Source organism: Fulmarus glacialis, unplaced genomic scaffold (genome assembly GCF_000690835.1).
Source record: "Fulmarus glacialis isolate BGI_N327 unplaced genomic scaffold, ASM69083v1 scaffold42733, whole genome shotgun sequence".
NCBI classification, from domain to species: domain Eukaryota; kingdom Metazoa; phylum Chordata; class Aves; order Procellariiformes; family Procellariidae; genus Fulmarus; species Fulmarus glacialis.
In genome coordinates this window covers 5083-20859 of record NW_009204464.1, presented here as the reverse complement: position 1 = coordinate 20859, position 15777 = coordinate 5083, and the positions used below count along the sequence as shown (strand labels likewise).

General features: G+C 36.1%; 1 protein-coding gene across 1 annotated transcript in view; it reads right to left on the bottom strand.

Annotated features, from left to right (window-relative positions):
* Positions 1-572: 572 nt before the first annotated feature.
* The window catches only part of HACL1 (2-hydroxyacyl-CoA lyase 1), a gene marked incomplete at both ends in the record, with an annotated part of 19469 nt that continues 4264 nt past the window's right edge, over positions 573-15777 (bottom strand). The window contains 13 exons of the mRNA XM_009575003.1: positions 573-680; positions 977-1135; positions 2539-2693; positions 3653-3754; positions 4058-4141; positions 5533-5638; positions 6783-6918; positions 8564-8676; positions 9143-9237; positions 10173-10271; positions 10791-10863; positions 12728-12808; positions 14097-14137. Of these exons, the coding sequence (XP_009573298.1) occupies positions 573-680; positions 977-1135; positions 2539-2693; positions 3653-3754; positions 4058-4141; positions 5533-5638; positions 6783-6918; positions 8564-8676; positions 9143-9237; positions 10173-10271; positions 10791-10863; positions 12728-12808; positions 14097-14137 (1352 nt within the window). The remainder of the gene's footprint in view (positions 681-976; positions 1136-2538; positions 2694-3652; positions 3755-4057; positions 4142-5532; positions 5639-6782; positions 6919-8563; positions 8677-9142; positions 9238-10172; positions 10272-10790; positions 10864-12727; positions 12809-14096; positions 14138-15777) is intronic.

The following is a 15777-nucleotide window of genomic DNA, read 5'->3' as shown; positions in this document are numbered from 1 at the left end:
TGATTCTGTTCTATGATTCTATGATTCTACTTTAGCACTGATTTTAAAGTGTAAGATGATTATTGTGCTGGCCTGATCAATTCTTCAGGGCTGGAAGAACTATGTTTCCTATCCCACTTAAGCTACATTTATAGGGTAGCATACTCATTTTCATCTTCTGGAGACATTCCTGAGCAAATATTTAGCCTAGTTCTTTTGGTACAGAGATCTCAGCTCCAGAAGCAGAAGTCCAGTGTAAACTCAGAACACAAGTCTCAGGTAATTTTGGAGATTATCATGATTTTGGAGGTTAGCCCACTATGAACTCTCTACTGCGTGGCCTGAACTGCTGCAGGAACCTGAGACAACTAATAGAGAGTCATCTCTCTGCTGCACTGTTGTGTAAACAATAGTCTGGAATTAGGTTGGTTGCTTGCTATCAGTAACTGGTTCTTACTTATATAAACTTAGCCTAGGACTAAGTTCACTTTATGAAAAATTTCAGTCTGGATCACAAAGCATTAAAACCGAAGGGAATGACCGTTTTGGTCACTTTTTCCTTAACTAACAGGACATACTTTGAAGATGCTCACCATGTAGCAGGATCTCCAAACGTTAACATCTCCTTCCAGGAATCTGCATCCAAACCAGTGTAAATCCCATTGTTGTTTACTATGATAATCAGGATTGGCAAGTTGTATCTACAAAAAGATGCATTTGGAAGAATTCTGAAATACTTGCACCTTTCTGTAAGGTGTTAAAAGTATTACTTTTCCTTAAAAGTAAAAGGAAAATAAATTAAAAAAAAAAAATCACTTCCATCTGAAACATGATCTACTCATCACTGGTAACACATTATGTCACAACAGCATAAAAACGACCATGTATATTTTTTGGCTTTTAAGAGTACCCCATCTAACAGCAGCGTCCTTGGCCTTCTAGTTAAATTGATCCTGGCAATATATGAAGAGGGTCTTCTTGAGCAAAAACCAGTTACCTGCAAATAGTCTCCACCTCCATCCCAGAAAAACCGAAAGCACTATCTCCTTCTATGCAGATGACTCGCTTTTCAGGTGTTTGGTCTTTAGCTACCATTGCAGCTGCTATAGCAAAAGCAAGTCCGACTCCCATCGTTCCAAAAGTACCTGCATCAAGCCTAAAGGGGAGAATACAGAATTACTATCCCTTTATTTTCATGCAAACTTTTAAGTTAATCCATGGTGACTTATCTTTACTTTTAATAATTTACCATACACTATTCAAATACTGTTTCATAAACAATTGGTATAAAGAGATACCAGATGTATAGATTATTATATTCAGTCAAACATTTGATAAGACTGCAAATGTTTTAAGTGGTATAAACATACTGCAACTCTAATTAAAATTAAGAACTCTTATACAGTAGAACTATTCTTGTATGCTTTTAGCTTGCATAGTAACAATATTTCAAAAACATTCAATTACTGTAGAGATAGGCAGACTACATGAAATCTTTCTATATTTAATTCCTTGAAAATATAACTAGAGGTCTGAAAGCCATCGGTTAAATACTGCTGTTCAAATTTTAGTCTTCTGTTCAACTTTTGAAATCAAATTGAAAGCTGTAATTAAGTTAGATCATTTCAGCCAGAAGCACATAATGGATACAAAAGTACAGAAAGAACTGCATTATTCTAGGGTTAACTTTTCAAATTTGCTTTCAGATATGTACAATGCAATCTGAAAAGACAACCATTAACATTACTGTGCCCTTATTTTAAATAAGGGGGAAAAATGCAAACTCTTCCCCCATCTTTACTAAAAGTAGTTTTTTTTTGTTTGGTTGGTTGTTTTTTGTTTACAAAGAAGTAATTGGGTTCATTTAGGACTTTAGTGCTACTTTCACATGAAAGCACAAGCTTCACAGTCAGATAAGAAGTTTCACCTCACCAGAGAGAATTAACTACCCCCCCACCCCCATTCAAGAAACAGCACTTAATTCCCACTTACATTAAAACTAGACTACACATTTAAAGTGACATACCAACACTTCCAAATTTGAGTGCCTACGTTTTAGGCATGCAGGTTTTCATAAAGTGTGCCCAATATATAATCCAATTTTCAAAATGAGTTGATTCTTCTTAAGTTTTCCCCGTTTTTAAGTGTGTTTCAAAGAAAAACTCTTCGTATGAATTCTTTTCAACATGAGAATCCCAATGATTGTTTTTATTTTAAATCAGTATTTACCACAGACTCTGAGCGCAGGAATAAACATCTAGATCAGGGAATTCAACCTGATGCTCCTCACTCACCTTCCACAAAAGAGTAAGAAACTATCACCATTCTGTTGCGGAGCACACAGACGAGTCACAGAGAATTGTTAAAATCGATGACAGGTCATCAGTGTATGAGTGGAAAACTTCCCTTACCCTCTCTCTCAACATACTAAACTTTTTTTTATTTAGAACCTTTAAAAAGGATTACAAAAATTCTGGACCATCACACTTCTCAGCTAAATGAAAACATTTATACATAGATCTAGCCTGCTGAGTCAGCACAACAAAGGAAATACCAAACCTTTGACGGGGATAGTAATTTGGAAGCATAGTTCGTCCAATGTCCATGGTGTTTGCTCCCTCACTTACTAAGATGCAGTCCTTGGGTATCAGTTCTCTGATGTGATGAAAGACTGTGTAATAATTCATAGGCAGGGATTTCTGTAATGCTAGTCCCTTAAAAATAAGAAATATTAGTAACTCCTATGCATAGAATTTACAATACGGTGCAGAACTAAGACTATAGTATATAAATAGTAACAATGGAAATAAAAATGCACCCTGCTAGGTAAGGCTGAAGTATTTGGTCTTCCATGCACTACATCAAGGACACTCCTTCTGCATCTACCCTGGTGACACAGTGTATTTATCAGAGGCTCACTCAGCTCAGCAACCCGTGGATGGCCTATCATTAACAGGAAGCTATTAAAACTCAGTTTAACCTGAGAGGCACGTGAAATTTTTTTGCCCATAGGTTTGACTATTGATAACCCTAAGTGACCTGTCATCTGTGTGTTGGGAGGTAGTTCAAAAGAGCGATCTCCTAGAATTAATTTATTTTAGATCCCAATCTTGGAAAGATGCATCTGAAATTGCAGGATATAGTTGCATAAAGTTAGGCACGTGCCAAATATCCGTGGTCTTTTGGCCTTAATAGCTACTTGCTTTTAACATAGATTATACTTCCACCAGCACTGCTAACAGCTAAACAGTACAATTACAGAAGAAAACTAAGAACGCATCTTCACATAAGCTAGCTTCCACCTGGAGTAATTGGAAGTACTTGGAGTACCTGTCCATTGCTTAGAAGTCACTGCCCATAATACAGCAGTACTGGCTGCGGTCTTCTACTACTGGCTTTAAGAACCCAATCCCAAAGTTCAATGACTTCCACACAGTTTGAATTTATACAAAACCTAGAACACTTAACTTACAGTTAAGTATTAAGACTTAACTTGCAGTTCATAAGCCTGACAAGAGTAAGCCTGTACCAGAATGGTATAAATTTTTAAAGTCTGGATGACATGACTGTCCGAAGTAATTGAGGAGCTTGGCTATAGACCAGTGATAAAACTGACTATGCATTGGTATCTGTTAAGCTGAGAAACCTCCTCTTTTCTTTAATATAACACTACCTTTGATCTTTCCTCATTGTTCATTATTTTCTCTCTCAGCCTCTTCCACCACTCTGAATTAGAAGGATATTTCGATGGTCTTTCACTGAATTCTTCTAAGAGCTGGAACAACATTGAAATATTGCAGAGATTTCTTTAAACATATTTAAAAAAAAACCATCACAAACACGTTATCAAGAATAACGTTATCAAGAAAGATCTCAGCACAATCACAGTAATACTAATCAGAACCTTTAAAATTTAATCTGGGAGTAGACTGGATGCACAGCATGAGTATGTTGCCTAAAATATGGTTTTCCTTGACCAGGTTTTTTTTTTCTTTTTTCTTTTTTTAACGGGTAACTTACTTTATATAAATCAGAGGAAATTAAGGTCAAAACAGGAGGATACCTGACATTACGTTACCTGCTTAGTCACGGTGTTTATGTCACCTAATAAAATTGCAGCTGGCCTCACATTATTCCCCAGCTCTTCTGCACAAATATCAATCTATATTTCAAAAAGAAAGACCACATTAATTCAAGGATTATTAAAGAGAAATTTTTTTCAGTTCAAATGAGGAACATCGTCTAACAATGTCTTCATACTTGTTTTGGCTGTACAGATAACTTCCTCTGCCTTTCATTGAAACAACATTAGGAAATACTTTATTCAAAGTAAAATCCTATGGTACATACCCATTTTAATAAAAGTTCATATATATTCTTAAAATTGACTGCTTGCTTCTTTCAAGCTCTTACAGACAGTATCGAACTTCATTAGAACACTAAGGAGAAGGTGGTGGTGATTTTAGTGATAATTATATGAGAACTAAAAATCTAGGCTTAGGTATACCCTTAAAGTCTACACAAAGCAGTAATCTTCTTACTGAGAAAAGTTTGTGTATGCTACTTGATAGCAAGAATTTGGCTAGTATGTAGAAACCGAAAAGTAAATTGCGACCACTGAAGAAGCTTCCCCACTTTCTTTATCAGTGATGTACAAGACCTCTAAGGTTACATGGAATACTAACTTATGACTGGGTTACACAGGCTATGAACTGAATCAGTATTTTAATACTAATCCCTGACAGTGGAAAAAAATTACTTTAAGTGAGATGAAAAAATATTTTTCTTTACCTTCTTTAGAGAAAGAAAACACAAAAGATGTATTATTTCATAAGTCAAAAGGAATTCTAGCTTAAAAATTTATGTTATTCCTCTGGAAAAAATACAAAGTTTGAAGCTGAGATTATGTTCCAGTTAATTGAAGGCAGGCCAGTCAGCACTCTGAATCAACTACTACTCTTTGATCACAGACTCTAAGGGAAGAGATTTTAAAGACATAAACAATTTAACGACTTGTCTTTCTAAGAGCTGGCAGATTGCCAAATACATTAATTAGTTAAATAGCCTTTCTTTCTCTTTTCTTATTAAGATTTCTGAGTGACTGAGCTCTTATAATGAGTGACTCTGTATCTGAAAGTAACTCTATTTCAAAAAAAATCCAGCTGAGAGAGCAGTCAAACAGTATGAAAGGTTTCACAATTTCAAGACAATTTTCTTTCAGTCACGGAAATTCCACTGCTCCAAAGATCACACAAGTATCATGAGTCTAATCCTGTATTAGTCAACTACATAGAAGTTATGTATGCTCATTACAGCAGCACCAAGTCCTTGATAGCTGTAACCATTTTTAGAAAAAAAAGGAAGTAAAAAAAATAATTAAAGAAATCAGAACTACTTCTGGATAACTACCATAACTATATGCACTGTATTGCACTGTCCATAGGGCAGTATTTGCCACATGAAGTACACTACCAAACAAATTTACAGTAATTGCTCTAGACAATGCTAAAACACAGAGGATTTCCTTCAAGCGATTATCATTTTCCTGCTTACCTGAATAATCTTTACATCTTGTTGAAACCTTGGTGGAAGACCAAAATGCAAAATCCAATTCAACCTCGCACCAAGCAAGATGATTACATCAGCATGCTGTAATGCCCTAATAAAGGGAAATAAGAGAATCAGATAAAGAGGAATTATTATTAAATTTAGTAGTGTTTTCAAAATTAGAAGTAACCCTAACCACCACAGCAAACCCCAGAATATAATCCTTTCTCTAAGCTGCTTGCTTAGCCCCAAAACCACGTATCCTTTTACATAGCCAATCATCAAGCCGTTCTTGAGTTTAGGAACTCAAGAAGAAAATGAATTACTATTTTCCTAATACACTGTGTTTGGGAAAGGAATCATTACGCTAGGAGACTAACAAGATGCTATAACGACACTGAGGTTAAAGCATAAGACTCACTACTGTGATACTGGCAACAGTGGGTGCCAAAATGAAGATTGCTGTGGACCTCTCAGTTTAGACTCCTGATAATTTACCTTTCAGCTGGCTAGACATTATTTGGTATATTCTTTTATTCTCCATTTTTCTTAACAGCATGCTTAACAGTGATAAAGCTAAGATGCTCAACAATGGACAATATTTTAATCTCAAAGTATATAAATGCTCCATCTGCAAGCTGACTCTCTGCATACTCATACCTAGTAGGGTTCTTATAGTTCACTCACATTAATTTTGCCAAGCCCAGAAGAGCTCTTATAAAGTTACTTTAAACATAGTCCTTCAGTGTAGTTTAAAATACCTTATTTTTCTTTTTAAATAAACTGCAATTTAGTGACAGTGTATTGCAAACACCGTGCAGAGACAGCAGATAGCAAAACTTAAACTGCAATGTGTGCATCCTAAGCTTCTGTTTATGGTGTTAAAAGAAAAAGCTAGTAGTTTGTCTAGTGCACTAAGTTAAACATTTAACATAAACTGTTTACCAGTTTCATTTTATGTTATGAAATACATACTAACAACATTGATACATCTACTTGCCATAGGTTTCATAGTTACAGAATATTAGCTCTCAGATAAAGTATCTTCCTGGCCACCATTCTAAGCATTGTCAAAAGTGATCCACCCAACTCTGTTGTCTCTTTCCAAGTAAGATCTTCAGTGCTCTAAAACGAGGTGCAAAATGTGGTTGAAAAATTTTTGTTGTATGCATTTTGTCTTCCCTGGCATCTGTAGACCACCACAATTCCTAGTTGTTTCTCAGATGTTAGGATTAGAAGCCTTGCTTTATATTTACATTGATCTTGCTGCAGCTACACAATTTGGATGGTTATCAGGAACTACTCCTTTTGCCATTGGTGTAGGCAAAAAAGGCAGTCCGCAAAGGTCCACCAAATTTCTGATGTTGTTTTCAGCACGAGAATAAGCAGCACCTGAATGAAATGAAAGAGACTGCTTAATACTATAGAAACCTACTGTATTCGCTTGAATTTCAATTAACTTGACTACGTTAGTGGCAGAAACAGTACTATTTCCCATTATGAAAGCTGCTTTTTATTTTTCATTCTGGAGAACTCAAAACATAACATGCCAAACTACAGGTATTTGGGTTCAAATTTCCCATATTTTTGACAAAAGCTTTTTTTTTTTTTTAAAAGACTTCAGCTGAACTATTTAGTTATTTCTGTAAAGCAGGGCAGAGAAAAATAGGAGATTCTGTTTATCCAAAATGACAATTTTGAGTGGGTGAAGTTCAGTATTACGGGGCAGGGACTTCTGCAGCAGCAACAGGAGATGACGTTTGTGTTGTGTCATGTCATTTTTTGCTTGCCCCCTGCATGTCGTTGTATCACATACTCCACAACAATTTGCCCAAACAGGTCTACTATAAGCCTTTAATGAAAAAAGAGAAGCTCAAAGAAGACCTTGTAAAGATATGTGTTTGTGCATACATTTACTGTGATGTTACCTTCAGTACAAGGCTGCTGAATTAAGGTTGCCCAGGCAATCTAGAATAACTCACTGATCCTTGTGCAATGACTTAAGTCCATGAGTCTTAAAATCTGAAGAATAAACTTCTGTATTTCTTCCAAAAATTCTGCTAACAACAATATATAGCAGAAAGTCCAGATACATTTGTTAAGTGGATTCTCAATTCTTAACGTCAACAAAACATATATCTATGCGTATTTGAGTTTTCTACCTTTCACTTTCAAAGAATACCCTTTTGTTCATGTGTATCAAGTCAGAGAGGGAAAAAAAAAATCCCTCTCCTGATCTACCTTCTGTCTACTGTTTTATTACCTGATCAATTATAAGATCCATCTCATCTCAATCATTTCACTCCCTGATTAAATGTAGGAAAACAGCCTGGGTGAAACAAGGTGGTTATTTCAATTCTGTTCCTAGCAGACCTGTATCTTCAACAGAAACACCACTGCACTAACATTCCACAAGGAGGGACAAAACAAGCGAACCAGCACAGAGAATAATTATCCTCTATCTTTAGGGACACGTCTATTTCAGGAATGAAATACACTGGCAGAGTACAGTGGAAAGTCTGTAAAACAGCAATAACAGCAACACCTGCTCTGTTGCTTCATGTCTGCATACAGGTAGGCTGGCACTTTCAGTAAGTCAAAATGGAAAAATGACCTTTGGTTATTCTGATTCTTGCTATATATGCCAGAGCATCAGACAGAGAATACCACTTCTGTATTCTAACAGAATTTGTTTGGAATTTTGGAAGTGATCCCTTGGTATTGGCTCTAGGCTTAAGACAATGGTTATCCGATTTTTTTCTACATAAACTTGTATTTTATCAATTGACTTTTCTCTTAAACTAGATGAAAAAGACAACAGCTACACAACAGAATAAAAATATTCTAAAACCAGCAGATTTTAACACCAAATTTCGAAGAAGTTTGTGTTTTTCATTTTTGTTTTTTTCTTGTTTGTTTGTTTGTTTTAATAGAGAGTGAAAAGGAGATGGCTAACACTTAGGGGGAAAAGAAATCACTTTGGTCGTTGTTCTTGTCCAGAACTTGTACAGTTCAAAGCTACATCAAAGCATTCTACCTTTGCCAATGATTAGCAGAGGCTGCTTGGAATGAGCAATGATAGCCGCGGCTTTGCATACAGCAGAGCGTTCAGCCATGCTGACGGGAGGTGGCAGGCAGCATTCCACGTACCTGGAAGTCAAGCAAAACAGAAGAGGCTCTTCAAAAAACTCAAAACAAGAAATGTTGAAAGAGAAAACCTATTGTTTAGCATAAAACCGCAGTTGCTACACACCACGTTACTCATAGGATGTATTTTTCTACAACAGGCTTTGAAGTTTTTCTTGCATGTTTCTTTAATCTTATAGGTAGTTCTGTTCCAGAGATTTACAAAGTGACATCATTGTACTACCATCATATTAATTAATTCCTTTTTGCACATTTCATTACAAACTATAATCTATACCACATGTTACGATGGAATATTACATTTAGAGGCTGGATTTTTAGTATCATTTCAACCTTGGGGCAAATTATTTAATCTCTTGCTCTTGTTTATCTTTTTCTTGTTTTAAGAAAAGAAAATACAAAAGTAACTTAAAGCTAAAATTTCTTTTATTCAGTGACTTGAAAAATAATGAATATAAGCTTTACGCACTTGACAGAACTCTTATTCACTTGAAGATTCACAAAATCCCCAGGTATGTCAATATAGCAGGAACCTGGACGACCATATATGCTGGTTCTTACAGCCTAGAAAACAGATAATCCCAGTTTTAACCACTGTTTGAAAGGATTTTTAAAATCTTTATGTGTAAAAAACAAGAAAACCCTTCTGTATGCAGAGAAGGAACATGCTGTTTCATATTACTGAACCACCACAGGGAAAGCTCCCATGGATTGATTTATACCAATAAATTCAAGTTTTGATAGCTATTTACATTTTCCCCTCTATGCCAGTTGAATCCTTTCAGCAGATGCACGGTATTAGACTGTAAATTCTTTGTTGAATTTACAACGAGACAACTGCATTATCAGCTGTTGTGTCTGGAAACTTTCGTGCTGAATTCTATTTAAAGTAGCACAAACAGAGAAAAAACAAGACACCCAATGCCTCATTTTTTATTACTTTTGATTCCAGTTCTTCTATTACAGGTAGATGCTCTCCTGAATTTGCACTTCTGGAAACAGTATCATTGTATGCAGAATTTAGGCTGACATGGCTGAAGTATTGCTACAGCAGTAGCAAGAGACTTTTGTAACCCTTTCTGAAGCACTGAGATGAGGATGTGTTTCTCTCACTCTCAAAAAACGCCACCAAACCAACAACCAAACACAACCGTCTCCACCGCCCCCCCCTCCAAATCTCTTTTGCATAATGACAGTGGTAAAACAGCTGAAGTTCGTAGTATTACATTTCTAGTTATTGCACCTCTCCCTAAAAGCATTTCTTTCATAAAAATGTTCCAGCTCTGACTGAAGCTAACAAAAAACGCTGCAGGGATCAGTAAGTATCAGATTGGACCAGAATCTATTTCTAACCTGTTCCATAGCACAGTTCATAAGAAAAACCTCCCTGGTTAATTTACTCAATCAAACATCACCTAACATCTGCAGGATCAAACTATTTACAGTAACAGCTATACAAAAAATAAACCCCCAAAGCTCATAGAGTAGGAGACAGTTACTCTGTGTTCTGTTGCTAATTTAGTATTTTTTTTTTTAGGAATAACTTCTAGGCTGCTTGGGCGGACAGACAGTTTGTTGTACAGCCTACCAGCTTCAACCTGAATAAATGCATATAACCATTATATTGATTTATCAAAGTGATTTGCTCATTTCTATCTCATTTCAACATGAATAAAACAGAAAAAATGCCAAATGGAAAGCAACAAGTTGAAAACTCCCACATAAAAAAAATGCAGTTCCTCAGCTGGTGGAAACTGTCAAAGCCATACGAATTCCACTGAGCGCTTAGGTATTTTTTTCCAGAAAGTGGTGCTTCTTTTCTTGGAAAGTTTATTTTGCTGTCTTCCATCTCAGAGCAGACAGACAACAGCAGTTTATACCAGCTGAGAACCTAAAACAGAGCATGACCTCTAACATGACTGTGGACAAAGACATTACAAAATCATCTGCTGTATTTATGCAGTGTCAATCTTAAACCAGTAGATGGAGCAAATCAACAGCATTAGAAGGTATGTTAGGAAATGTTAGTGTTTGGGATTGTTATTCTTACATTAATGAAGAAACACCACCAATTATTTAACTGAAATCTTTTTGTACAAAGTTTTATGTCTGTGTACCTGTGGGAATTCTTGGAAAGCTCCCATGGTTTCCTGATTTCTGTCAGAAGAGCCTCCAATAACAACCAGAGGCCTAGAAAAGCATATTAAAAAAAAAAAAAAAAAATCAAAAAACCCCAACCTTAAGCATACATATATTTTTTATAACTGCAATCACATCTGCAAACTCTACTGATGGTCAAACACTACCGCTCTTTTTGTTGTGCACCTTCAGCATCCACAGATCTCAACAGGAATAGAAAGTGACGAGCACAATACAGGAGTGGATTCTAAATATCAGCGTGTCATCCGGTAGATTTCCTAGCCGCTTTTGGGTCACTAGTTTTAGGACAGTCTGGCTGTATTAAGTGATCTGCATCTAGCATAAAAGTTCTAAAACCAAGTCATATTGCTAGCAATTTTCATTAAAGTTTGGTAACATGGGTGACAAGATGGTTTGAGAGGAACGACAACAGCTAATCTAAAAAGTATTGATTGATCTAAAAAGTATTAAGATGTTTGTTCATAAGAGGCATTGTAATGTGCACAAACACTAGAACTAAGAAACATCTCCTTTCCTTTGCTTGGGCTACTCCTGTTCTTCCCTTGCAACACTCCTTCTCTGTAGTACCTGCCCAGCATTCATGCTGCTGTCTAGTGAAACAGGCCAGAAAGCTGATCAGTTAACTCAACAGAAGAATCCCTATTCGTCTGCTCCAAAGCATAGCACCCTTTCTTACAATGGTAATGCCAGCCAAAAGTAAATGTGAAAGCATGTTTGGGATTCTCAAACACTCAACGGAGGCTCCTAATGAAGGAGCCAAGGAAAATTAGTTTCATTAGGCTAACTTTAGGGTTTCTGAATGCTTACTTCTCTCCTTTTGGCACATGGAGGGCAAAAGGCAAGCCTGATGTGACCAATGAAAAAATCACTGGCCAAACACTGTGGTTTGGTCAGTGAAAACCAGTCTTCTTACTATATTGTCAAATATTCTGCCAAACTAGGTGAGTCATCCCCTTCACCTTTTGCCAAGAATACAGGTTTATGCAAGATCAAGTCAGGTAAACAGAGCTAATCTCAGACAAACCTCAGTTTGTGAGAAAATAGAAATGTCTCCTGCAAATCCATAAGCAAGTGCCATGAATGCTTCTTTCTTACAACCAAATCCATGACTGTTCAAAAGCAAGGTTTTCATATGATCTTTTTTTTAATCTAAGGTCACATAAGGACAGCAAAACTTCAGTCAATAACTCATTTTTTAAAAAAAGGATTTGAGCACTTTTTTCAAAGTGTCAGAGACTTGATTTGTTAGTGTTCCCATTATCGAGCTTCCCTTGTCCATCAGCCACTGCTAATCTAATGCTCCAGATCACGTGTGCTTAGCGTTACCAGAGCTTCTACACAAAATACCTCATACAGCTTTCTGAACAGCTTTCAGTGGCAGACCAGCTAAAGTTGCCATGTCTCAGTGAAGGCTTGTGGGAGTAAATGCTATCACTCTGTACGTCATTGAATTCAATACTTAATTACTGCTCTAAATGTCTGCGTGGGGAGCAAATATGGATTTTAACAATACAGTTGTCAATTTGTTCACATATGAAATACTGCAATTCAAAGGCAGTGTGGATTTAAATTTAGAAAAAAACCTCAAAAGGCTCCCCACAATCAATAAAGCCTTATATGCTGAATATCGACTTCATTTTCAAATTTATCCAAGGTATACTGATAGATTTTCCAACATATGCATAATGGAGTAGGACAAAAAGGAGAATTTTATCCATAAGGATACAAAAAATGGAACTAAATTACTTTTAAGGTTGATAAATGAATAATTCCCTTCTCATTATCCACAAGAAAGAAGAAAAAGTCCTATATTAAATACTGCGGAGCTCAACATCTGCAACAAATAACAGCAAACAATTATTAGAATTTTAAAGGGAAAACGTAGTTAAATTACCAGCAGTTTATGGTTGCATTTGCCATCCCGCCAAGGGCATGTAAAAAACCTGGACCGGACACTACAAGACATACTCCTGGTCTAGAGAAAAACAAAAACAAACAAACAAAAAAAAGGAGATAAAGAGAAAAGGAAAGTGAGCACAGAGAATACTGAATAAATCGCCAACAAAAATTAGTGAGATGCTGAAATATAAAATAATAAAGTTTGATGACTCATGTCATCAAAATGCATGAATGACAAGGGGTTTGTATGAAGGACTAAAGATAGACATGGGAATCAGAAATCATTTAGCCGTATCAACCCAGTTGAAAAAGCAAGTGAACAGTTGTTACGTGCCACCCACACAGAGGTCTCCAACATATGCAGGCTCATCATAACACAGCTCCTTACTTCTTTTATTGCGTTTACTCCATTATCTAGCATTTATATGGAATTTGGTACAGCACTTATGTTCACAGTTTTCTCAACTCCACTTTAACACTAGATATCAATGGAGAAAGCTCACAAAGGAAGAAGTGCACCTGATTCAACACAAATTTTATTAGAGTTTAATTCAGGCAGAGGCAACTTGTTACTCCAGGTGATAAGATAAAAATGACAATTCTTAACCACTGAGCATTCTTTAGTATCTTTACAGACTCTTTACATATCACAAAAAAAATCAGCTTACTTCCAGAGGATTATTCAAAGGAAGAAAAACTACAGAACTGTATAACACAGGTGTCATGCCTGCAGAGAGAATAAGGAATGATCACCTGCATCATCGGGTCCGCAATTGTGAGCAAGCAAACACCAGATGTTTACTTAAGAAAAGGATCCATGGCATACCCAAGAAGCATACCTCAAGTCACAGGCCACAGAATGCTTCCCAACAATGTTAAGAGCAAAATGCAGTAAAAAAGAGGAAAAGCCAGTATTTCGTGTCAGAACAAGCACAGGGGAGACTGGAAGGCATATGATCAATCTCTGTATTGATAAAGTATTTGTTGAATAATATGCCCAGATGATGAGATTAAGGTACAGCAGGTCCACCAAGTTGCAACAAACAATGGTGGCGTGATTTCTGCCCCTCATACCAATAGCGTTAAACTACTATTCAGAAATTAAAAGAGAAAAAATAAAGTTATAAGATGCACAATATTATATGAGCTTAAGCACCTCCTTGTTCCTGCCCTGAATCATAGCAATAGAAATATTGATAACCGTTATTGACAGCTATTTTAAAATTCATGTTCCATTTTAACTGCTCTACATCTGCACACACTAAAACCACCCAGCTCCGAAATAGAAAAACATTCCTAGCTTCTGTGGAGTTTAATACAGCTAATATTATATTATTATAAATATTAATAAATATGGAATGTACCTGCCAGTCAAATATCCAACAGCAGATGCAGCGTAACAGGCCTATTGAAAATATTGGAATTAATTATACAGTTATTATTATATATCCATTTCATGATATCTTGTACATAACTTTCAACAAAAATACTGAAAATAAGCAGGTACAGATTTTGCCCTGATCATTAGAGCTTAAATGTAAGTAGAAGCACCCCATTATCAGGTGTGTTCATGAAGCCTTAAGTGAAAAATCTCAAAACCTATCTCCACATTTCAAGCTTCTGTTGTTCCAGGATATTACATGAGGAATATTTATGATTTAAAAAACAAAAAACCCAACAACATAAAATAAACCCCCAGGGAAGCAAAATGAACAGAACAGCATAAGAAACTTCTGCCTTCTACCGCCTTCTAGACTAACATGGAAGAGGGATTTACAAGAGAAAGGCAACAAACAGAAATCCAGCCATCACTGGAATGACTCATCGTATTTCAGAAATTAAGCAAAAGGTTGAAATCACACGCTGAGAGATTCATTAGAAGATTAGGGATTGTTTTTTATAAGCTGAGTTGCTGAAGTACTTCTCACTCCATTTCTGCTATCACACTTAGCTTTAGCTACTTCGACATTTTAAAGAAAAATTGCATTTTGAATAATTTTCACAAAAGTAATATGTACAACATGTGTTAACATAGCTTAGCAGCAGTATTATTACAGAGTATGTTTTTATGCTATTCCTGTAGTAATATTAAACATTCAGATATAAAGTTCACCTGGTAACAAGACAATATGTGATCAAGTAGAAACAGAAGATTACGGGTGACCCAAGACCTCCAAAGGATTCACACATGTGACACTGCCAACTCCCTCCCTCATATTCTCATGCTTTTGTCTTGAATTCAGCAAGTTCAAACACTTAATGGAAAAAAGTCATTCTGCAACATTTTTTTTTTTTTTTCCAAAGTAAGCTCCTGGCCTTATAGCCTGCCTCTTTCATTTTGAAATACAGTTGGGATTTTGTTTTTTAGTTTTATTTCAGTACTATTGCGGTAAGAATAAGTAACACAAAAGCTCTTTCTAAAAGTTTACAAAGCTACCATACATTTTCCTCAAACCTATGAGTAATTCTAGGTGACATAGCATGTTAGCAATCTCAGCTTAAATGAGTTAAAACACAGACTTAATATAAGCTTTTACACAGAAGGAGAAACTGTCCTTAATAACCTCATGCTCCTACAGATACAGACCAACTGTTTGAGAAAAACGTGGGGCTTAGTAGAGGAGTAAGTAGCCCTTATTTTCTTTGCAGCATTAGGATAGGGAATTGTTGACAAAAAAATACATTGACAAGAAAAATCTCTTTCTACTTCTCATAAGTCTCCGACATGGAGAAGAAAAATGTTGCTAATATTCAAGAATTAGATAACAATTTGATGACATATCTGTGTGCAAAAGTTTAGAAATATTTGGAGTAGGTGTTACTAAAAATCTTGTTAATGGAGCTCAAAGCATGGTGTTTAGTTTCCGTGGTGTCCTGGTTTCGGCTGGGATGGAGTTGATTTTCTTCCTATTAACTGGTATAGTGCTGTGTTTTGGATGCAGTATGAGAATAATGTTGATAACACACTGGTGTTTTAGTTGTTGCTAAGTAATGTTTACGCTAGTCAAGGACTTTTCATCTTCCCGTGCCCTGCCAGGTGCGCAG